General features: G+C 48.6%; 1 protein-coding gene across 1 annotated transcript in view; it reads right to left on the bottom strand.

Annotated features, from left to right (window-relative positions):
• Positions 1–23,227, bottom strand: part of ABCA1 (ATP binding cassette subfamily A member 1) — a 111,026-nt gene that overhangs the window by 12,206 nt on the left and 75,593 nt on the right. The window contains exons 20-40 of the mRNA XM_081152359.1: positions 22,667–22,798; positions 21,753–21,895; positions 21,312–21,449; positions 20,233–20,453; positions 18,958–19,030; positions 17,851–18,053; positions 16,739–16,787; positions 16,454–16,567; positions 15,234–15,382; positions 13,277–13,401; positions 11,975–12,073; positions 9,595–9,784; positions 8,572–8,666; positions 7,630–7,662; positions 6,618–6,723; positions 5,731–5,805; positions 5,038–5,207; positions 4,367–4,544; positions 2,167–2,282; positions 1,913–2,057; positions 300–423 (exon numbers count right to left, since the gene is read on the bottom strand). Coding sequence (XP_081008485.1) covers positions 300–423; positions 1,913–2,057; positions 2,167–2,282; positions 4,367–4,544; positions 5,038–5,207; positions 5,731–5,805; positions 6,618–6,723; positions 7,630–7,662; positions 8,572–8,666; positions 9,595–9,784; positions 11,975–12,073; positions 13,277–13,401; positions 15,234–15,382; positions 16,454–16,567; positions 16,739–16,787; positions 17,851–18,053; positions 18,958–19,030; positions 20,233–20,453; positions 21,312–21,449; positions 21,753–21,895; positions 22,667–22,798 — 2,678 coding nt within the window. The remainder of the gene's footprint in view (positions 1–299; positions 424–1,912; positions 2,058–2,166; positions 2,283–4,366; positions 4,545–5,037; positions 5,208–5,730; positions 5,806–6,617; positions 6,724–7,629; positions 7,663–8,571; positions 8,667–9,594; positions 9,785–11,974; positions 12,074–13,276; positions 13,402–15,233; positions 15,383–16,453; positions 16,568–16,738; positions 16,788–17,850; positions 18,054–18,957; positions 19,031–20,232; positions 20,454–21,311; positions 21,450–21,752; positions 21,896–22,666; positions 22,799–23,227) is intronic.

The following is a 23,227-nucleotide window of genomic DNA, read 5'->3' as shown; positions in this document are numbered from 1 at the left end:
TTGACTTTTGCAGTGACTCTGACAATCCCAACCAGTGGCATCAGGCACTGGATTCATGCTCAAAGCAGTTTTTCCTCACCTCTGAAACTGCCCCCTCGCTGTTCTCAGTGCTATCACAGGCACAAGTGGCTGTGTTACAAGACCCACGCAACAACCAGCTGTGTTGTCACCAGCCCCGTCAGTGGGGGGAAGTCCTGTGCCCAGTCACCAGCCTCTTTCCAAAACCAAGGCCAGAGAAGCAAGGCCCATGCAAACCGCCACCTCCAGTAAAACACCCTTCGACCCCTGCTGTCACTCACCAAACCTTTCCAAGGCGTCAGCCATCGCCTGGTTTTTCACCATGTCAATGAGCCCCCGTCCCAGGCAAAAGTGTGGGAAGATCAAGAACACGGACTTCAGGATATCATTGATGTTATTCAGCTTCTAAAAAAAAATAAGACAGAGGGAGACTGGACGTCACTCGTGGTTTAAGCTAAAAATGTATCAAGGTCTGAGGTATGGGAGAGAAAATATCTGATTCCCTGAGGTCAAGCTCAACCTCTGAATTCAGATACCAGCAAACAGCAGCAGCCATAGCTGATGATAGGTAACATAATAAAAACTCTGCCCTTCAGAAAACCTGGAACAATGCTGCGAGTATGGGGAAACACGAGCAAAGTTGTGAAACATGGCTATGTTTAATCAGAAGCAAATCCGTCAAAATGTTTCTTAGCAATTTAAAAGCAAATTGCTCGTGCCTGGGTCAATAATTCTTCCTGAATACATTAAGCCCGCAGTAGCCAACTATGCAGCAACTGAGTAAGTTATATATGCTGGATGTACTGTGCTAGGGCACAGGTGAGGCGAAAGTTAATAAGAAGTAGTCTCTGTTCTGAGAAAGAGTGACATGAAAACAGGAAATTACCACACTGTTGGATGTGAGTTGGATGGAGTCATGAATTGGGGGCTCTGGGAGCACAGGGACAAGAGAGAGCAGGTCCCAGAGGGCAGGAAAGGAGAGCTTCACACTCGAGCTCAATCTGGAAGGGTCAATCAGATACTAGCAGACCGGTCTCTGTGCCAGAGGAAGGGCATTTTAGGCCAGGCCTACAGTAGCATGGTGGCTTTAAGGGACAACTCAGCTGAAGATTGCAGCCCCTTGGGAAAGGGTGTGGTGGGAACTGGCCAGGAAAGGTTGTGCACCTCTAGAAGGCCTTACGTGCCAAGTTGAGGTGTCTGGACAAAAGCGATGACAACAGGAATGGATGGGGACACTTGTTTAAGATATCTGTAACTGGAAGAACTGACAAGGTAACCAGTGGAATGTGGGGGAAAACAAAAGCAAAGCATGTAAGACAATTCAAATGTCGCCAGCTCGGGTGACTGAGTGGATGGTAATGCCACCCCGAGTGACAGGAAAGGCAGGAGGAACGTTAGGTTCTAAGGGGAAAGATAATTAAGACATGTCTTGTGTGGGGTATCTGTAAATTACTGAAATGGGGCTAAGCACCCGGCAGAATGTGAGGCTAGAGTTCAAGGGAACCATCAGGACTGAAGGCACAGAACTGAGAGGCCACAACATACGACACCGAGGCAGGTGCTGGTAAAAGCCCCCGGAATGAATGGTGCCACCCGGAGACGGCATCTGAAGTGGAAAGCAAAGATAGCCGATGAAAAAATACTGGAAAAGCAACGTTTAAGCAGAAAGGAGTACAAAGGAACTCATCAGAGGAATCGGAAAGGTTTGCTCAGAGAAGGGTAAGGAAAAGGCAGGCAGAGGCACCACGCAAAGCTGAGGGAGAGAATCTGATAAAGGACAGAGTGGCAGGCGGTGTCCACACACAGACCAGCGGGGCAGGATCACGATTAAACAGCGTCCCCCGGCCCCCGAGACGCGCGTCCCGGCAGGAGCGGCTCTCCCGGCGGAACTCACGTTGTCCGTGAACAGCTCCAGCACGAACGTGGCCACGCTGCCGTTGATGCCGATGAAGAGGTTCACGCTGGTGAGGACCACGTAGGCCGTGCTGGGGATCTTGAACACGAAGGAGGCCGGGTACATGAGAGGCGTGATCGACCACCTGGGGAGGCACCAAGACAGGTGTCCACGGGGCGTCTGTCCCCTGCCCCCCGCTGACGCCGGGCACCGCATGCCTTACCCGCTGCTGTCGCCCACCCGGGGCGCCTTACCCGTAGAGCAGAAGCAGGAGGGCGAGCACAGGCAGGTTGGTGGAGGACACGTAGGACTTCTGCTGGAAGCAGATGAAGATGACAATGACCAGCGTCGCGGGGACCACATAGTTGCACTGAAAGTGAAACAAGGAAATGAAGTTCACCCCTGCGTCAAAGATACAATGAATCCCAAGTCTTCACCATCACCGGACAAGAAAGGGCAGAGAAACATATCGAAGAATAACTCTGAATTAATGAAGCCGCATAAACTATTAATCAACATACTGGACAATACATTTTGACAAGCATTTTACCCTTGGCTGGTTTTATAAACCGAATGCCCTTTCTGCCTTTCCAACAGCTAAGCCAAGGTGTCACGCTCAGTAAACCTACTGAACGATGGATCCCCGGTCAGAGTAATTTCCATTCCACGGGCAGCAAATAAGCTTCAACTATTTTTCGCGAAGATGACTGGGTCTGTTTAATCATTAATGCTACATTACAGTCTGCCCAGGTCCAATCTCACATGTAATCTATTTATGAGGTAAGTGCTTATAATATGAATGTCAGAATTGTTTCATCACACTGAGGATAATCTTAAAGTCTCTCCTGACAGAGTACCAGGAATTAAAATGCACAAATACGGAGCATTTGATATCTTGCTTCCCAGCATATGTTGTCAGTTTGGCTCGAATAAACTCTTACATAAATTCTCTACAAAAATAAAAATAAATTTTAAGTGCACCAATAAAGACCTGTCCCTAAGACAACTGTGATACTTTATAGCTGGCAGAACAAAGCACAGGCAGGGATGTGACGGTGGGTTTGTCAACCGTAAGAAGAAGCTGCAGCTTCAGACCACAGGGCTCGGCTTCAGTCTCATTTCTACTCAACGTGTTTATCAAAAATCAGATGAAGACATAACTTAGCCAACATCAGAGGCTCTAAAACACTGGAGGGGCAGATAATACACAGGAAGATAAGGGACATTCCTGACTTAGGGACTTGCTCTTTCATCTCTGAATCTCCTATGCCTGGCAGAGTCAGACACACAGTGAGCACGCAGAATGTGTTTGTTGAATAATTACTGGATCAAGATAAAAGCAAACAGTAAACAAAATGCAGTTTAACTGGGATCAATATAAAAGTTTAGGCTCAAAAAAAAGCCGCATTAGAATAGAACGAAAGAGACCCATTTAACAATACCTGTCAAATAGAGACTTCAGTTCACTACCCAGTTGCCCACAAGGCAGTGCTGCTTCCAAAACGCAACGCCCTTGGGCCGCGTAATAGAAGTGAGGGATAAACATCAACTCCCTCCAGCCTCGAAACCATTCAGACGTGACCAGTCCGGCCGCAGGCAGCCTGCACACAAGGTTAATCCTGGGTGCTGCTCTTCAACAGGGACATTAACAACACGGAGCACGGCCATCCAAAGGCAATCGGAGCAGAAGAGCGACGCACTGAGAGGCTCGCTCTCAGCGGCACAGACATCACCATCCTGAGCATCACCCACGTGTACTGTGCTTTGGAGGCCACAAAATGTTCTCATGCAACCTCTTAGGTTCAGGAATGCGAAGACTTGGGTTCAATGGAAGTCGTCTCCACATATCTGAGGGGCGACCCAGTGGGGGAAGAATTGAATGTGCTCTGTCTGGCCTACAATGAATGGGTTTCATAGCGGGGACATATTTCAACTCCACTTACAAAAACTGGAACTTCCGAATTCTCTGAAGTCCTCCATGCTGTCCTGAACAAAAGCAACCCATCGCAGCTGGCATGAACACTAATTTGCGATAGATGCCTAAGCGTCTTGGTAAAACGCATAACGTTTTCAAATGACAGATTTCCTAGTAAGACAAAGAACACCCTGACGCTGGAGGTTAGCACCTACCGGACAAGTTAGAGGCCTTGGAGTTTTCACTAAGTCTCCCACTCCCATGTTTCTCTAAAAACCTTTTCCACTAGGAAATTAGGTGGTGCTGGTGCTGGTGGAGGCGTTAACTGCAGTCAGTGTGGACGGGTTTCTCTCTGGCGTGGGGTCAGCTCGGCACCTAACACCATGTTTGGCGACATGAATGAATACAGCTGCCTCCGTCTTTTCCCTTCTCATTCATCTTTAGACGAGCGAGAACACCCTTACGAGAGCGCCAGGGGCTCTTTCACCCAGTGCACGGCCCCGACGGAGATTTCCGCAGCAGCGGAGCGGCGTCCTTACCATATCCCAGACGAAGTTGGAGAGCCAGTAGATGACGGGCTTCACTCCGCTGATGAACTGCAGGTGCTTTGCCTTGCTGACCCGCTCCTGGATCAGGAACACGACGAAGCTGGCCGGGACGAAGGACATTGCAAAGATAACACAGATGGACACGAGGACATCCACTGATGTGGTCATCCTGGAAGAAAAGGCAGTGAGGATATGAGGGGCCATTGATGCAACTGAAGACTCAATCAGGTGGGGACACACATGCGCACGAAGGGTTGAAGCATAGCCCAGGGAAAAATAACCTGCTCTCCGTATATATGTTTTCAGGGATAAAGATGATTATTTTCAAGTAAAAAAGAACAAAACAAAGCAAAGCCACCCCAAACCTGACAATTCAAATGCAAAACTGATTCCACTGAGGTTAGAGAGAGTCCACTGTCATAATGGAACTATTAAAGGGAGCCTGAGCCTGGCCTGGTGGCATTCACTTTGTTCCACTTTATTCCTTGCCGACCAACTCCTAAACTGATCGTTTTCTGTCCAGAGCCTGGACCAACCCAGACATACCCTAATGTGCTTCCCCAGCTGTTACTCTACCCCCAGCTTCACGGTTCCTTCCCTGCTCCACGGTTACCCCCAACACCCTCTCCTGGCCCCACCTGGCCCCACAGAGCCACACTTACAGGGCCACTTCTGAGAGCTGCTGCTTGGTGAGATTCAGGGGGTGGTTGAAAGCAGTGATCCCATACTGGCTGGGGTTCGCACCCTTCTGCAGGTTGGCCCGCAGAATGGCGTTGTTGATGACATTCAGGAAGGAGCTGATGGCATGCCACCCTTTGTTATTGAACCACACCTGAAATAAAGCACACGAGGGACCAGGTGATGCCCCCAAACCCTGCTCCTGGAGGTGGGTACACACACACAACATGCCTATAAACTCCAGAAATTCCAGCCACATGCTGAGACAAAACATTACAGTCAGAGAACATGATGAAGCAATAGCAGCAACCGGGATCCACTGAGCTGAGCCCTGGCAGTGTGGCCAGGCATGGTGCCGACTACCTTCTATGTTTAATTTGTTTAATCTTCACACGGCTTTGAGAGCCATGGGGACTGACCCCATGTTAGAGATTAGGAAACTGAGGCTTACAGAGGTTAAGTAATTTGGTCAAGGTCACAACAGTTTGCCTGGTTTGTCTGGTGGCAAAGCAAATTCTCTTAATCAGTGTATTCCATGGGTCCTCGTAAAACTCTAGTAAAAGTACTAGACTGCTCCTGTCCATGCCTATCCCAGCAATGCTACCATGAGCTGAACAGTACTGCAGGGAACATCAGGATGATTGTGTGTCGAGAAGCTACAGAACAAAGGGCTTTACCTTGACGTTGTTTTTTGTGTCCAGTCCTGTCATGAATCTTCCCAAGCTGCTGAGAAATCGGTCTGAAGAGCTGTCCTGTGAACAACAGAAACCTGCCTCAGCTGAGATGGCTCGAGAGCCACAGGACAACCTTGGGAAGGGCACCTCGGCTACCTTGTTCGGGAAAATGAAATTTGAAGCCACTGAGAAACACGTGACCAGAAATCTTAAGTGCGGACGCTGCCATGAGCCACACGTCTCTAAGGAACCGCAGGGAAGCCCTGGGATTCAAAGTCCCAAGACTCTGATGTCTCTCTATAACTGGAGGGGTGAGGAGTCTTCAAAATGTTCCCCTGCAACATCCCAAGACCCAGGACTACACTCAACATGCAGATGTGTCAGACTCATGGGGTCTGGGCCTCAAAAGCAGAGAAGCAGACTCTCGGAATATCCCTGCTGTCTGTGATCCTAGCATCCATATCATCTGACTGCTCAATTCTTACTTAAAAATAAGAAACTTCAGGTACAGAGAAATGAATGTTTATTGAGTCCTATAGTCGGCTGAACACTTAAAGAAACTGATTCATTTCCTGTTTAACCAGTGATTGCTTTAGAAAAGTATTTTTGATGCGAAGTTTATTTACCTACTGGCTAAATTCATAAATTTAAGTTACTATGAGAGACTTTTTAGTCTCTAGATTTGTTTCTGGTCTACACTTTCAGATACTGACTGCTCACTGAGTCGTGGCTCAGTCTTGGCTGGCATAAGACGCTAACTGCGGGTGATGACTTTAGACTCAAAAGTCTTAAACAATGAGGTGCTAGGTGATCGCATGTACCTGCCACCTGCTCCCACATACCAGCAACTCCGGGCCCTTTTCTGACACGTCCTGGGATAGGTACTGTACCTTGGCCAGGTTCAAGTGTTTCTTTATTTGTCTGATGGCATCGTTAACTTCTTGACTTGGAGGAAGCGAGTGAGAATTGCTGGCGCCCAGGGAAAAGCCGCCATACCTGTAAGAACAGCCTGACATTAAATAGAGAGAGTGCAGGGCACAGTATCCCTCAGCAGCAGGCACCATTTGAGTCTACATGCTTCCTGTAGATGAACTGCCTACTCAAAGCACGGCCGGAGTTAGACTCAGAAAGTGATGACCTGGCCTTCTCCAGTGGATTCGGGCAATCTCTTTCTTTACCCTCAGGGTTCCTGCCCAAGTAGGAAGGATCTGGGGGCCTGATTACAGGCAGACGCTCCTCCCACCCTGGTGCTCAGGTCTGAATTTGGGTCTCAAGACAAGCAGACGGGAAGTCAGGACAGGGAGTGAGGACGCTGACCAGCGAGGCTAGAGGGGGTTTATTATAAGCAGGAGGACAACTACAGTGGCCTCAGTCTGCTCTGCTCAGAGTCCTGTGGGTCCAGGCCCTCAGGAAAAAGACAAAGAGTTCAGCAGAATGCAGCGCCCGAGAGCCACGCTGTGAGGCAGCCACGTAAGGCCGCCCATCTTCCATAAGATATTAAATCAGCTTCAAGTATTCTTCCTTCTTTTCTTCCCTGGTCCCACCTGTTCCATCAAATCCCACAGGGATACATGTGTGGAAATACAGAGAAAATATTGTGTTGATGCTTCTTATTTCATCCAAGAGGACCCCAGGAATCTGGCTTAGGGGCAAAGTGTGGCTAATGTAGGTATTCCCCGCACACACTGTGCTTCCTTAAACCGCACCTTATCGTAAGAAATCTCTCAGGCCTCCTCGAGGCAGTTGGGGTGCCGAATGTTCGCCACTGATTAGGAACACTGAAGGCAACGCAACCCCGAAAGTAACAACCTCCTGGGGCCCAAGACGCCTGCATCAGAACCACCCTCCTGATCTCCGGGAGTCCAGGCAAGCAGAGGAAAGCACAGGAAGAGGCCAACTTACCGAAACTCATTCACCCAGATCTTGTTCTTTAAGCTGCAGAAGCCAAAGACAAACCAAAAATCAGTCCAAAGAAACACAAATCCTATTCCTGATGACACAAAAGGAGTCACTATCTACCTGATGACACAACAGAGGGTCAGAAATAACCCGAGGATCAGGCTCGTGGCGTGCGGTTGTGCGTATGGGAAGAAGCCCTACTCGGCATGTCATTTTTTTCTCCCATTCTTAAAATCTTATGTACGTGAAATTCGTGCCTTGGATTAAACCAACTCAGAAACCAACTTATAGACAAAGATGTGCTCAAATCAGGAACTTTTTAAATTCAAAGTAACGCATCCATTATGGATGACTTTCTTGGAAACTCACAGTAACTGTCATTCAAGCATACCCTTGTCATCTGAAGTCACAGAGAACCCCCGAGAAGCCCAACTGACCAAACCAACGGGAAGGAAACCGGATATTTCCTGAGCATCAGCTTAGCAGTCAACATTACACTGCGATGCCCCATGAAGCTACGTGGCTCTTCCAAGACTCCACGGCCAGGGCTGCCATGAATCCCATCCATAAGAGATATTTATATGTATCGTTCATTTAATCCTCACAACAAACTCCTAAGAGCAGAGCTGCTTTCACAGTTTACACAAACCGAGGCTTTAAAAGGATAAATGGTGATCCCTGATCAAACAGCTAGTAAGCGGCAGAATGAGAATTTGAGTCCAGATTTATTTTCATTCTGGAACCAGGCAGACTCAGTCTTGAAGCTGACAAATGAACATTCATCACAGTTCTCACCTCATCTACTTTGAAAGAACATCCTAAGCTTCCAAGACAACCTCAAACCAAAATAAGATGTTTCCCCTACTACTCGGTCTACTATTTTTAGGCCTTAAATTCCTCTGATCAGTGATGATAAAGCAAGGACCAAGTTTAGTAAAGAATGACCTTTTGGCGATGATCTGCACATATGTCTTCACCAGGTAATCCGAAATGTTTCTTCCCGTCAGGTTCTGAAGGATGTCCTCGGTGTTCTGCTTTCTCTGTTACCACAGAAAAACCCAAGCACATGTGTTTTTATGGACCGGAACTAAGACAGAAAGCAAATCAAGGACTAAACTGACACATATCCCTCAAACATGTACCACAAGTGTGACCAGCCACTGCCCACGGGGCCCAGGCACTGCCAAGACAACCACCAAAGCCTGGTTCATTCTGCTCTTGGCTCTGGCCATATACTTAATCCAAACCAGGCCAAGCCGAACAATAGGCTCTAAAATCTAATTTTCATAGTCACAAAAGGTTTATTGGGCACAGTATCACTGACTATGCCTGGTGAATTCTTTGTTCAGTGGTGTTATACTGATGAATAGATTAGCTATTATTTTAAAGAGAGGTAACCGAAACCCTGCAACCCAGACGCTGATAAAGCAGCGAACGGCTTTCACAAGCGAGCCTCATCCTGAAACCGTCCTCAGAAAAAATGGCTCAGAACTGCATCCCACACTCACAATGTCAGACTTGGCAAAACCCACGAAACTATTACAGGCCAGCCTCCCTAATTCAGAGGCCCAGGGACTCAGAGTGGCCTGTCCCGGGTCACCAGCTCATCTGTGGCGCAGCCTGGGATAAAGCTGGGCCTATCGCTGTCCGTCCAGTGACACCACACTCAGGGGACAGAGGCCCAAGTGTGTCTTCCATAGCTCATTGGCCCAGAGTGTTGTGTTCTGGTTTTAACTCAAACAAGTAACCCAGGCTGAAGGCTGACTCTTCAAAATAAAGAAACCAGCTGAGCCCCCTCAGATAAAGGAACAAAGTCATTCAAGCCCCTCCCCTCAAAACTCACATGTTTCACCCCATGATAAAAACTAAGATCGAGACTGAGAGAGACACCCCCCAATATATCATCCAGCCCTTCCCCCGCCCACCCTGCACCACTGTCTGCTCAGTGACACCCGGTGAGGGACTCGCCTGCGGAGGAGGCAGCCCCCCTGCCCCCAGGGGACACACAGGCAGCATCTTCTTGATTGTGTCGCTGCTGCACTGGCAGGTGGGCGAGGGGTTCTCCATCGTCCAGTTCCCATTCTGGAAGAGGTCCGTGATGGTCTGGGGGACGGGGGCCGTGGTCCACTCCTCCTCCCCCTCCAAGCAGGGCATGTCTCTGCAAAGGGAAGCGAGCAAGGGCAGGGTCAGTAAGAACCGCAGACATGCATCGACCTCCTCACCGTCTGATTATCTGATCCCTCCATAGACTTGTACGCTGGGAACTCACTTCATGGATAAGAACAGTGGGGTGCAAATGCTCATATACTGAACTCCAACCCACCAGCAGGCGATCCCTCACCCACGTGTTCACTCAAAAATACTCACTGGGCATCAACTCTGTGCCAGACACTCTCCCGCACATTCGAGAGTCTGGCGTGAACAAGATAAAGTCCCTGCCTTCGTGGAGTTGGTGTTCCCATCACAGAGTTAGATAACGATTAAATAATACAAAATAGGCAAAAATGTCGCAAAATAAAAGAAGAGTGACTGGTAAGAAAGGAGCCGCTTGAAGAGGTGACATACTTCGGCCAGAACATAAACGATGAGAGAGAGCAAGCCAGGCAGAGATGTGTAGGGAAAGGACATAACAAGCAGAAGCGACAGAAAGAGCAGGTGCAAAGGCCCTGAGGTTTCTGCTGAAGGAACGGCAGGAAGGCAGTGTGGCTGGAATATGATGAGCTACGAGGAACAGGAGGCTGGAGCCAGGTGACACTGGCCTGGAAAGGAGTCTCAGTCTTATGCTCAATGTGCTGATGATCTGGTAGAGAATGTCAAGATTCACTTTATGTTTCAAAACAAGTAGAGAATTGAGGGCAAACAGAGGTGAGAGCAATGGGTACATTGAAGAGCTAGGTTGTTTGCCAGCCCCCAGGTGACAAAAGACAGAGCTGTCATGCCTGACAAGTCACCTGCTCTCCCAGGGCTTATTTTCCCCACCAGTAAAAGTATAGAATGACTTGTTTCAGCGCCCTCCTGAAGCTCACATCCTAAAAACTCCACACAATTGGCTGAGACAACGTTAAATGCCCCAGGGAAGTGTCCCCGTCAAACTTCCCTCTGCTCCACCACTTTCTGAAAAACCAGAAAGTGTGCGGAGTGGGGCCCCCACATCGGACTGCCCCCCCACACACACACGTTCAGTGGTGTCAAGGCCCTGCCTCTCCATCTCCGCGGTGAGATCTCACTCCAGACCCGGCCCCTATGACCCGTCCCGGGCTGGCATTAGTCTGCGCCCACACTGTTCAGCTGGCACACGGTGCGTCCACCGTAACTACGTTACCGTCTCCTCTCATTCTGTCTCACCTACAACGCTTTCCAGCGGAGTCTCATCGAAAGTCTTGTGACATCCAGACAGGATGTCTCTTCATTCTTCTCTACCTTAGTCACCTTGTCTTTAGGAACCAATACTGGCTGCTAGGATTTACCACTCGTTAAGTATTGGCAAACGTAAGTATCCAATTAGTACACAATCGCTACCCACTTAGAAACCTGCTCTAAAAACCCTGCACGCACAGGAATCACGCTCATGACTGGCAGGGTCTGTATCTTCCCTTTAAACCTGGAATTTGTTATCCCTTTCCCAGTTTTTCTGCACCTTCCTACACTCTCCATAACTCCTCCGTTTGTGGTTAACCACCTCAAGTGCAAATGCTGCCTGGGCCTGGAAACTCGGACTCACCTCTACCCTCGCTGGGCCCCTCAGCTCACCGCTCTCCACCGTCTTCTCACAGCCGCCTCTGGACATACCTGCCCCGCACACCTACTTCATCTATGGCCCTTTAACTGAACCTATTTATACACTGTCTCCTTTTTTTTAAGATTTTGAAGGGGAATACAATAAAAGTATGCAACTCTTTTTAAAAGAAGAAAATATCTATTTTTATAGAAACTGTCATCTTTTCAGGCTGTTACAGTAAAGAAGTTGATAAACAAAACTGCAGGTTATATATCATGGCAGCCTATCTCTGTACTTAGGTACAGGAGTTGGGGGGAAGGAGGAAGGAAAAAGCATGTGAGAGGTATAAAGTGCTATTTAAATTAATATTAATTTCTAAAGCAGTAAACAAATGTCGTTAGTAACTTGCTTTGCTGGACATTAGAATATTCTCCTAGTCTGTTACGTTTGCTCCTAGGTGGTCTTATCAGATTACTATATCAGCTTTTTAAACATAAAAAAATGGTTCAAAGGGCAAATGAAGGTAGTTGCAGTGTGGCATTCAACTGATAAATGCAGTGTACTAGAGACCAAACCAGGCGGCAAGCGCAAGAAGCCAGTGCAGAGGTCCCATAGCTGAAGGGCACTCACGGGATTGGGTTTCCTTCCATACATCGGGTCCCGAAGCCGGGTTCTCTGGTGAGGGCATTCAAGAGTTCCTGGGTGCCTGTGTCCTCAGGAGCGTCATTACTGGGGGTACAGAAGAGGCAGCCAGCTCAGCAATTCATTAAAACCATAAATTTGAAGGAGGAAATGTTATTAAAAAATAAATGCTTTATTAAGTACTTCCTGTGTGCCAAGCTCTTAAAACAGAAATGAATTAAACAGAACCCACCCATGAGGAGCTGAGATTCAGCCCATATATTTGCTATCATGGTAACATACAGACTCCAAAGTGGAGCTTGTGTAAATAAGTTACATGTACAGAGGTGTATGTGTGTGCACGCACATGTATACACATACATACACATAATTATACACATTGACATACATGTTTTAACATGAAGTAAATGAATTCATTAAGGATCAGTATTTCAAAAATACTTCCACGATGACCCATTAGACATAGACAGCCAGGATATTACTCTAGGAAAGGGCAGGCGGACTTTATTGGCTGAATGTTTGTATGGACAACTGGAACTCACAAACAATAATGGGCTCAGGTTACAAACACAAAGCAAGCCCATGCTCCATGGCCCTGGGCAATAGGGGCAGCAGCTAGGGAAGGAAAGAATAAATAGGAAGAAATGTGGGGTTGGAGAAAAAGAGGCCAATTCACATGTTTATTTGTTTTGTTTTTGTTTTATATACATAGCTTCTCTTTTACGTCACTGAAACATTTCCCAGAGTTAAAAGTCTACAAATACTACAGGACCAAAGAAAACTCCTGTGTAATGAAATGGAGAAATTCCTTTGTCTTTTTGTTTGAAGCACTGGATTGTTATAGAGTAGCTGATATTTTTGTGCAAAGCACAAACATTTGCTACTATCTAGAACATAAAAGACTAGATAATAAATATATGCACTGTACCGTGCAAAAAAACCAAGAGCGTTGACAGTGTCTGGAAGCCCTGCGTTAAACCACAAAATTAGAACACAGCTATGAAAACCCAGATATAGTATAGCTCAATCGTAGATTTTTTGCAAGGGCAGATTATTTACATAAAACACTTGTGCCTGTTCCTGACAACAGCAGTAGAGAGGAAAGGCGCTCAGATGTGGCAACAGGGGTCTGACTGGCCTGTTCCCTCAGGTTCTGTTTACTGCCATTCTTGGCATATAATATTAGGTTGTGTAGGGGCTTCAGCCACAGCTGGTAAAATCCATTCTGCTGTGTGATTCTTGAGTCCATCAGCTCCCTTCTCTCCTTGAGTATAGAAGGCAAACACATACCTGACAAATGTGTACTGTTCATTGTACATCCAGGGCTGAAGTTCCAGGCTGGGGTACTTGCCAAAGGGTGGCACAATCAAGCTGAACACCAGGGCAATGCAGACGAACACAGCTGGCAGGACAATCTATAACCAGGGAGGAGAGGCGGGGAGGGAAATCACAGAAAGACAAGTGTTAGAAAGGCAGCCATGGGCCCGGCCGGGCGTGGCTCAGTGGTTGAGCGTCAACCTAGGATCCAGGCGATTGGGGTTCGATTCCTGGTCAAGGCACATGCCCGGGTTGCGGGCTCGATCAATGACTCTCTCATCATTGATGTTTCTATCTCTCTCTCTCCCTCTCCTTTCCTCTCTCTGAAATCAATAAAGATATATTTAAAAAAAAGAAAAAAAAGAAAGGCAGCCATGGGACAAGTCTCCCAGACCAGCCAGCATGCAGGTGAGAAATACAAGGCCTATGGCCAAACTCCACCAAGGCCCTTTGGCAGGTTGGAAGCATGGAGCCTGGAAATCAACCTCTTCCCTCCAGGGCATTTCTGGAAGCTGGAAGCACAAGGCCAGAAGCTATGGCCACCTGGCAGAGGCATTGAACTGAGTAAACAGCGGTCACATGTCAGGGTGACTTGGAACACCAGGTCCTACCCACCTCCCCCTGAAAACCTGAGAAAGACCTCGCTGGGCCATGAGCCCTGCTCAGCGCAGAGGAAGGACTGGAAGCCAGAGGACCCGAAGTTGGTTCTGTCTCTATAAGTGTATCCATGAGAAGTCACTCCCCCCTCTGGTCTCAGTTTTCTCATTTATTATCTGCAGACTGAGACGAGCTGACTCATTCAGACCCACACTGTGATAAAGCCACTCTACAGCAATGTCTCCATTGAAGGGGAACAGCAGCTATTGTCTCCACCATGGCCTCAAAAAAAAAGTGTAATTATCTAAATCCTTATTAAATCACCTCGAACTTTACACCCATACCTTCTCCGAAAACAATGACTTATACATACTTTATAAGTAAACTCTAACTCCTTCCACGTATTCCTGAGAAATTTATCCTCAAAAAAACACACAAACGCTTAAAGATTCAAATGATACCCCTGGTTCTAATGTTCCGGGGTTTCAATGTTGAAATTTTCACTGAGTAATTCCATGGAAAAGTACTATAGAGAGAATTATCTCACTTAATGACCATTACAACCCTAAGTAGTAGTGTCATTACCACCAATCGACAAACAGGTAACTGAGGCTCAGAGACACTAAGTAACTTGCCCAAGTTTACAAGGCAGAATCAGAATTCAAATCCAGGCCTGGATGCTCCAGATTCAGATTCGTTGCATTACCCCCCAGTCTGCAAGGAGGAATCTCTGCAGACTCTTCCTCTATACTTCTTGATTTTCTAGAGGAATAATTTATCCCCTCTAACCAAGGGAGTTAGCGTGCAAATGCTGACATGCTGACAACGGTGTAACAGGTCCCCTCTGTCAGCATTTTCTAACCTCTTTGGTTATCTTTTCTGTCAGTTTGCAGTTAAACATGACTTAGAGAAAAGCCAAGTTTCCAACAAGTTGATATGTGAAGTGCATCTGATTATATTATCACTCGAGTTATGAAAGATTTGCCCAGTGGGTTTTTTCTAAACTTTGTACTTGCCATGCTCTCCTCTATAATACACATACACACACACACAGTAATTACTAATGTGAGGTCCATTCTGAGCACTTTCTCATTTTAATTTTCATAACAACCATATGTCACAGGTACTATTATTATCCCCATTTTACAGATGAGGAGATTGAGGCACAGAGATTGCCAGCAGATGCATGAGTGGCAAGAAGCAGAATTGAAATACAGATAATCTGGCTCCAGCATCCATCTCACAACCATGATGCTAACCTGCCTTCACGGGTCAGGAAGCCTGCAGCCCACCCATGAAGCCCAAGTCCTTGGCCTGGAACAGCACTTCTCACCTGAGCAAAGAATCCCTTCCGACTCCGTCTGGCAATCAGCAGCCTCTTCCACAAAAGGGCCACAAACTGTTGCTGTGTGAGCTTCCAGCCCTTCACCTGGTAGGAGCCTTTGCCATCCATCCCGCTGAGCAGGTCCGTTTCTCTGGATTCTGCAAGAAGCCAGCACTGAAGGTCACCTCTTATCTTAAGCACTTTCATCACCACGCTCCTCCCTCCATCACCTTCAGCAACTATCTTGGAGGTTGAGTTTGAAGGTAAAAGTATCTTAGGAGCAAAGGGCCTTCATGTCTAAGAAAGTGTTAGGACTCCAGTTGTGCAACCACAGCGGGCTCTGCCTTTCAGTTCTTGTCTGATGAGAGCACAGAGTGAAGGTGCCCGAGACAGCTGAAGAGATGTGTTCACACATGACTGGGTGCTACATCCAGCCGTTCAGATGAATCAGGTCATCCTCAATTACTTACAGAACACTCTATGAAACAGGCCATGTACATAGGCTGACACTTGAGAACACACAGTGGCAATTTGACTCCCATCTATTATACTTTTGGTAAAAGGTAGACACACTCCAGTGATCTAAGTGCAGACAGTGTCTGAAGTCAGGGAGAACAGGAGAGCCACACACTCACATGAGCAGGGAGAGCCAAAAAGGTTTCCATTCCTGAAAATCCTGTAGAAATCCTCACCTTTAACAAGTGATTCCTAACTGCAGTGCTTTGACGTCTTACCAGTATTTGCTTGATTTCTTGCCTCCCTTCCTCTATCCCAGTCAGACACGCAGGGAGACACACTCATCCAAAAGATCTAAGTCTAAGGGTACAGTTAAGTGTAAAAGCAAATTCACCTCTCTGGCTCTTGCAAAATCATCCATCCATTCGAAGAATATTTATTCAACAATTAAACGCCTAAGGTATGCAAGTAACTGGGACTCCACAAAAAAGATAATGAATGGATCCAGAGGATTGAGGGACCGTCTTCAGATGTGTATCTTGAGAGAAAGACCTCAAGGGAAGGCACTGATGAGGATGGGCTCTCTCTTTCAGGGCTGATGGCATGCGCAACACTGGAAAAGGGAAAGTGGCTTTTCTCATTTTCTCACTTTCCTTTGGACCCTGCAGACCATCTACCATCCTGGTTCAAGGCCAACAAAAGATAACCCCAGAGAAGAACGTAAGAGGGAAAGTGACTTTCAAGCTATGAACACAGATCTTGCCCAAACGGACCTGGGTCTATGTCGGAATCGTTTGGATCAACAGCATCGTCTTCAGTGAACGGGCGAAGGCAGCTCTGCCTGTCCCCGAAGGCGCGTCGGTTTCGCCTTGCCGGCAGAGTGCCATCTGAAGGCAAAGAGAAGGAATGCCCACATTTTATTTACAATAAAATGAACTCTCCCTATCTGTAACAAACTTATACACTAAAAATAAGAAGGTGATAAGACAATTCAAAGGGAAAGGCCTTATACCAGTGAGCTGAAACAGCCCAACATGTGCAGCCCCTGGGAGGGTTACCTGAGGTCTCAGCATCCACTCCACTCTCTTCAGCCACTTTGAGAAATATCTGAAAAACAAGAGTAATTGAGAACATCATAACACCATGCTGTGACAGCAGCCACCACTGCCATGATGATTGCATTATCAAATAGTATGCGAGGCCCCAAAGACAAAAAGTAGAAGCTTCGTTTATCAACACCACTCTGTCAGTGGCACTTGGGAGAGAAGCCGTTTTTTAACCAAAGGCCATATCTTCAGTCGTGGGACTATCAACCCAGACAATTGTTTTCACATTAAAGCTATGGTGTTAGGGCACCGCAGCCGAAGAAATTTGTTCCAAACGGACAGAGAATGCGCCAAGTGGCTTCTTCTGGGTGCATGGCCCTGCCTTTCAGTGGGCCAGCACCGTGATACATTATCAAAGAGGACAATGGATTCCCCATCACTAAAAATGCTGTGGCAGGGATTCAAACACCAGAAGAGAATCTGAACTTGGCCAATGATTTCCAAACTCTGATCTACAGACCACACCCCAGGAAGCATGCAACAAAAGCACAGACATCAAGAAATTCTGATCCCAAGACCCTGAAGCTGAGCCTTGGAATTCTGATTGTCAATAATATCCCCAGATGATCCTGCTGCACAGTCAAGCTTGGGGACCATGGGGCCAGACCACCTTTATATCCCTTCCAGCCTCAAGGCCTGTGATTTGTGTCTCTAAAGAGAGCCATGAGCTCTGAAGCCCAAAACCCAATTCAAATCCTGGCTTAGCATCCCTGAGTGTCCACTTTCTCATATTGTTAGGAGGATTAAATAAAGCTATAATGATTTTTTTTAAAAAGACACCAAGCTTAGCACTTGGCACAAATAGATTTTTCCATCAACGCTGGCCACGTCCTATGCATGGCTGTAACACAGCCACACCGGGAAGCAATCCTAATACTTCTTTCCCACTATCTCCCACTATAATCTTAAAGGGTTAACTGGGACTGACATTACCCAGGTGCCGGCAACCTAAGGACTCAGTGACCAGGTCCCTGGTGATCCTATTGCCAGTGGAAATGCAGGCTGCATGTCTGGCCTTGGACTGCTGGTCCCGTTATGTTCTCACAGTCAGTCCCTTAACTCACTTCTTCCAGGGTGGTCTCCGAGATGCCGTAGCTGGAGATGCCCAGGTCTGAGAGCCGGTCGTCAATCTCGTGGAACAGTTCCACGAAGGCCCCCTCTTTGGCAGCTTCATAGGGCAGCACATAGGTCAGCTCGTGCCCGATGTCCTCCACCAGCCGGGCCGCAGCCACGTGCTTCCGGATGAGGTTGGAGATGGCAGAGACATCTGTGGGGACCAGAGCACAAAGATGGCTCAGCCGGCGTGGAGGCCCCACGCTGAGGGCCAGCCATTCCCTGCCTTCCACCCTGCCTACGCCTCAGAAGCCCACTGACCATACACTTAAGTCATCCTACATGTTCATCTCTGGCCTGAGAGTTCCTGGGGACAAGAACCATGTCTTTGTATCACCAAAACCAGGTACAGTGTAGCTGCTCAGTGCATGGTGGGCAGGCGGATGGATGGATGGATGGATGGATGGATGGATGGATGGATGGATGGATGGATGGATGGATGGATGACTCTGGGGTTGAAAGCCTGGTTTCTACTGCCTACGCTCTAGGACTCAATGGAAAATGTGACTAAACAGACTTTAAAAGCTTCTTCACCCTTCCCTAACCTTTAAAGGCTCCTTCTAGAAGGCTCATTATGAAAGGAGACGTCTTCCTGGAAAATGTCGGCTCTCAGGACTGGGCAGAGATGGCTGTGGTAAAGGCTTCTGTTCCATAAAGGCTACTGGTGACACTGGCCTCCTACACACCCTTCTTGATCTCCTAGGCTTCCACCCTCCTGAGCTCTAGTCCCTCCCCACTGGCTTGGCCCTTAGCTCCGCACCCCTGGTTTCCGGTGTCCAGCTAGATCCACCCCTCACCTAAGGGATCCCCTCAGCCCCAATCGTCTCAGCTCTCTGGCACACTGCCCTGTCAGCTCCCAGCCCAAGCCCAGGCTTCCCAGCAAGCGTTAGGCCAATCCGCCACCAAGCTGCACCCTTGCCCACAGCCGCCCAGCCCCAGCCCAGCAGCAAACCTTGAGTCAGCGCCACCAGCCTCTGCACCTCTCCTCCTCTGCCTCCACTCTGCCCAGCTGGGGGAAGCTCAGGCACCACCTGAATAAGAAACCCCAGAATCCTTACCGATGGTCAGCGTGTCACTTTCATGGTCGCTGCCCAGGCCAGCATCAGAACTGCTCTGAGAAACACTGTCCTCCTGATGGCAAAGAAGGAGGTGAGAATGGGTCAGGGACCAAGCGAGGCACAGCCACCACCACCTTCGCCAGGGAGGGTTTATGAGAGGCTCTGCTGTGTGAACTAGAGCAAAAGGCCTCTCCTGAGAGGGCTCCCGAGGCCACTGTCTGACGTGTGTGCCGTGGGGATGGCCGCACCTCCTGCAGGTGGGAAATGGGGAAGCGGCGCCACCGGCAGAACTGTGGCCTGCCAGTGGATGCCACGAGCAGGCACTGAGGCATGGGATTCACCTGGCTAGTTAGGGCTTCTCAAGCTTTCATGCGTGTCTCATTACCAGGCCACCTTGTTAAAATGCAGATTCTGAGAGGGTCTGAGGTGGGCCCAAGTTTCTGCATTTCTAGTAAGCTCCCAGGTGAACCCCATGCGGCTGGTCCTCAGACCACACTTGGGGTAACCAGGTACTAGTGAAAAGGTAAGTAAGTGGAAGGGAGCTCAAGGTTGGGATGTAAACATGCCACTGGTTTCAACACAAATGAACCTCAGGCATGTGGTACAGAGGAAAACACACCTGGTTTTTGGGTTCTGGTCCCACCTCCATTATTTACCTGCTGAGTGAACTTGAATAAACTACCAGGTCACTACAAGCCTCACTTCCCTCATTGGAGACAGTATTACTATGTCTTCTTCCCAGGGTTACTTTCCACTTTGAGATGATGTTTTTAAAAGACGTACAAAGTAACAACAAATGCTATGAAGAATTCATTCTCATCATTATTTTCTTCTATGCCTGGAGTCTGCTAGAGTGTGTCTGGCATGAAACCAGTGCTCAATAAATGTTGGCTGGCTGCTTTGCAGTTTAAAAGGTGAGGCCAACGAGACTGCAGGGTGATGAACAGGAAGAGCAGGGCATCCTGCAGCCCAGGCTCTTCACCCTCAGCAAGTCTCTTGTCTTCAACATGATCAGGTCCTCTAAAGACCTCCTCCCTCACTCATCCTATGCTTCCACAGGAGAAAGCAAATGGGATTTGACAGAATTCACTATGAAGGGACCAGAAGTCTCCTGAGACTTCCGCTTATATGGCCTGACGTGATTCCAAAGATACTGCGGGGCAGAGAGAGGGAGGCGTCAACGTGGTGGAGCGGGGTGGAGGCAGATGGGCCATCCACAGCCGCTAAATCCTGACTCCCCGGACCCAGCACCAGCCTAGCACGGAGACAACTCACCTTCTTCAGGTATGACACAGTGCTGCTGCTGTTTCTGCAGGAACTGAGGGAGGATTCCACGTCCTTCTTGACCAGGGTCAGGTAGTAGCCTGTTCCCATCTGGTTCTTCAGAAACAGGGAGGAGCCCACGCAGCAGAGCTTCCCGTGGGAGATGATGGCGATCCTGTCGCCCAGGATGTCCGCCTCATCCATGTGGTGTGTGGAGAGAATGATGGTGCGGCCTGCCAGCACAAACGCAAGGACACCGGCAGTGAGGCCTGTCAATTCTCACCGACTGCAGTGGCTAGAACTAAAGAAGTATCAGCAGGGGCAAGCGTGGGAGAAAGTCCTAGAAGCCTGAGGAGCCAGGACCCCCTCGATGGCAAAGCTGTGAGTGTAGCTACTGCATCCTCATAAAAAACAACAACACAGGAACACATGGGAACGCCTACCTGCCAGGCAGTACGCCAGGTGGTCACCATGCGTTCTCCCTACTATTATTACAGGTGAGGAAACTGAGGCGAGTTAAATGACTTTTCCTAGGCCTCAGGGCCAGCCAGAGCTGGTTCCAAAGCGTGTGCTCCTCACTGTTACCATAAGCCGGTAACCTTATATACCTCCTAGAGCTCTAAGCAGACTGCCAATCATGCCCTGCACCTCCCCCACCCACTCATTTATTCACTGGCTTTTTCAACAACCATAAATTTAATGCATCATGTTAAAGACATAGATAAATGAAGACACAGCCTCTGCTCTCAGGAACCTCAGTAGATAGGGGACATGGTTATAAGACATACGGAAAAGTTTTTTGCTAGAGATGGTGCTGGGGGCTGTGGGAGCCCAGAGGAGCTGCCCTTTATATCCATCTCCCTTCTTCTTTCAGGCCCCTAGGTCAGGAAGCATAAACTTTAGGCGTCTTGTAAACCAGGCCTCCCACCTCCACACGGGGCACACAGAGCTTTAAGAAAACGAGTTCCGCATTTTCCTGGAGGAGCCATTCTGTTGCTCTAGCAAGAACCATTAGCTACGGCCACACTTCTCGAGTCTGCCCTCCCTCCTCCATCCCAGCCCACGACACAGAATAAACACACATCGTTTACCTTGTCGGTATTTCAGCAGGAGCTCCCATATTCCCCGGCGGGAGTAAGGGTCCACGCCGGCCGTGGGCTCGTCCAGAATAACCACCTTGGATCCCCCAACAAAGGCCAAGGCCACGGACAGCTTTCTCTGCATTCCACCTGTAAGAGAGAGAGAGGGAGGCTGAGGATCCACAGTGAGCGAAGGCAGAAGAGGCCAGAGAAGAATGGAGCCGCCCAGACCATCTGGGGACAGGCCAAGGACATGTTTCTGACCCACCTCCAGCAGAGGACTCGGGGAGAACAGTTTTCAGTATGTGTGCACGTGTGCACGCACGTGTGTGCATGTGTGTGCGCGTATGTGCAAGTGTGTGTGTACGTGTGCATGTGCGCGCATGCATGTGTGTGTGCGCATGCGTATGTAAGTGGGAGGGAGAGGGCAGGGAAGGCAGCTCTTAGCCTCACCTGACAGCTGATTCGTTTTGCTTTTCAGTTTGCTGGGTGGCAAACCAACATCCAGGGCCATCTGCTCCATGTCCGCTTTCACAAACTTCTCTGAGAGCCCTTTCAGGCGGGCATAGAACCAGATGTGCTCTTCGACAGTCAGCCTGGGGACAGAGGGGCAGCTCAGCTCTGGGCCCTGCAGGGTGCACCCAAATACAGTGCCTCCTGACCCAGGACAGAGAGAATGGGTACACGGTTCCTCCCCATCCTTTTTGAGCTGTATCAACTGAAAAATAATCTTCAGGGAGAATTCAAGGGAGAACATCAGTGAGCCGAAGCTGAGATGACAGGTCACTTCCAACCCTTCCTGGCAGGTCCAGCCACTGTGCATCAGGCCACTGCAGGTCCTCCAAGGGCCTGCTCTGAAAGCCCATCAACCAAGAAGCTGCCCCCTGAACTTCAAAGGACCTCAACCCTGAGAGAAGGGAGATCCCTGCGTGGGACATGAGTGTGAGCTGCTCACTTTACATAAAAGGAAATTGGGGCCCAGAAGGATAGAGCGGTTGGCCAAGGTTACGGAGATCAGGTCTCCCTCTGCTCCACCACAAGGGCTCCCTGGGGGCCTCTTACTTGTTGGTGGGGCAACCCAGCACCAGGGAGGGCTGTGGCAGGAGAAAGGATGGGGCCATTGACCCTCCAGAATGACAGTAATGGACAGCACCATTTCCCAAGCCCCCGCCCACTTGGCTGCATTGATGTAACATCTCCCGTCCAACACTTTACCTCCTCCTTTCCCTAAAATCGAAAGACAACTAGGTCTCAAAGTGTCCAGGCAAGGCCACGACCAAAGAACATAAGATGCTTAGGTCCTCCTTCGCCCACAACTCATGACACACCCAGAGAGGTTCTCCCCTCCGTGTGCTGCTGGCACTTACATGTCAAACAGCACATTGTGCTGGGGGCAGACCCCCAGGTTCTGCCGGATGGTATTCATCTCAGAGCGAATGTCCTTCCCCAGGATGTAGGCGGTGCCCGAGGTGGGAGGGAACAGCCCAGTCAGGATCGACCTGAGGACAAAAACGTTCAAGTCCAGGAGTCAGCGTTAACCCTGCCTCTCCAGAAATGCTCCATTCATGGCTGCAAAGCCAGCACAGAGCATAGGCCTCAAGCCCTCCACCCCCAACTCCTTCCCAATGGACTCTGACACCCCCACAAAGCAAAGAAGTCTTTGCTTTGGTGAATAACTAGGAGGGGGCCCATGTGCTGAAAATGACAATTTCAGTATGAGCATTTGTTTTAATGGATTCCAATTTGCAATGGAAAGTACAGTTTCAGACATACATTTTATACGCCTAAGATCATGTCCATATAAAATGGATAAACAAAAATTATTCAAAGATAAAAATAATTTTGTGTTAAGTGGTAAGATTTTTGTAGGTCTTTTAAAGATTTTTCTGCAATGTTCATGACATACTGATTTTGCATTAAAAAAAAGG

This window comes from Miniopterus schreibersii (assembly GCF_964146895.1).
Source record: "Miniopterus schreibersii genome assembly, chromosome: 11".
NCBI classification, from domain to species: Eukaryota; Metazoa; Chordata; class Mammalia; order Chiroptera; family Miniopteridae; genus Miniopterus; species Miniopterus schreibersii.
The sequence above is the reverse complement of the archived record's forward strand: the minus strand, read 5'-3'. Positions and strand labels throughout refer to the sequence as shown.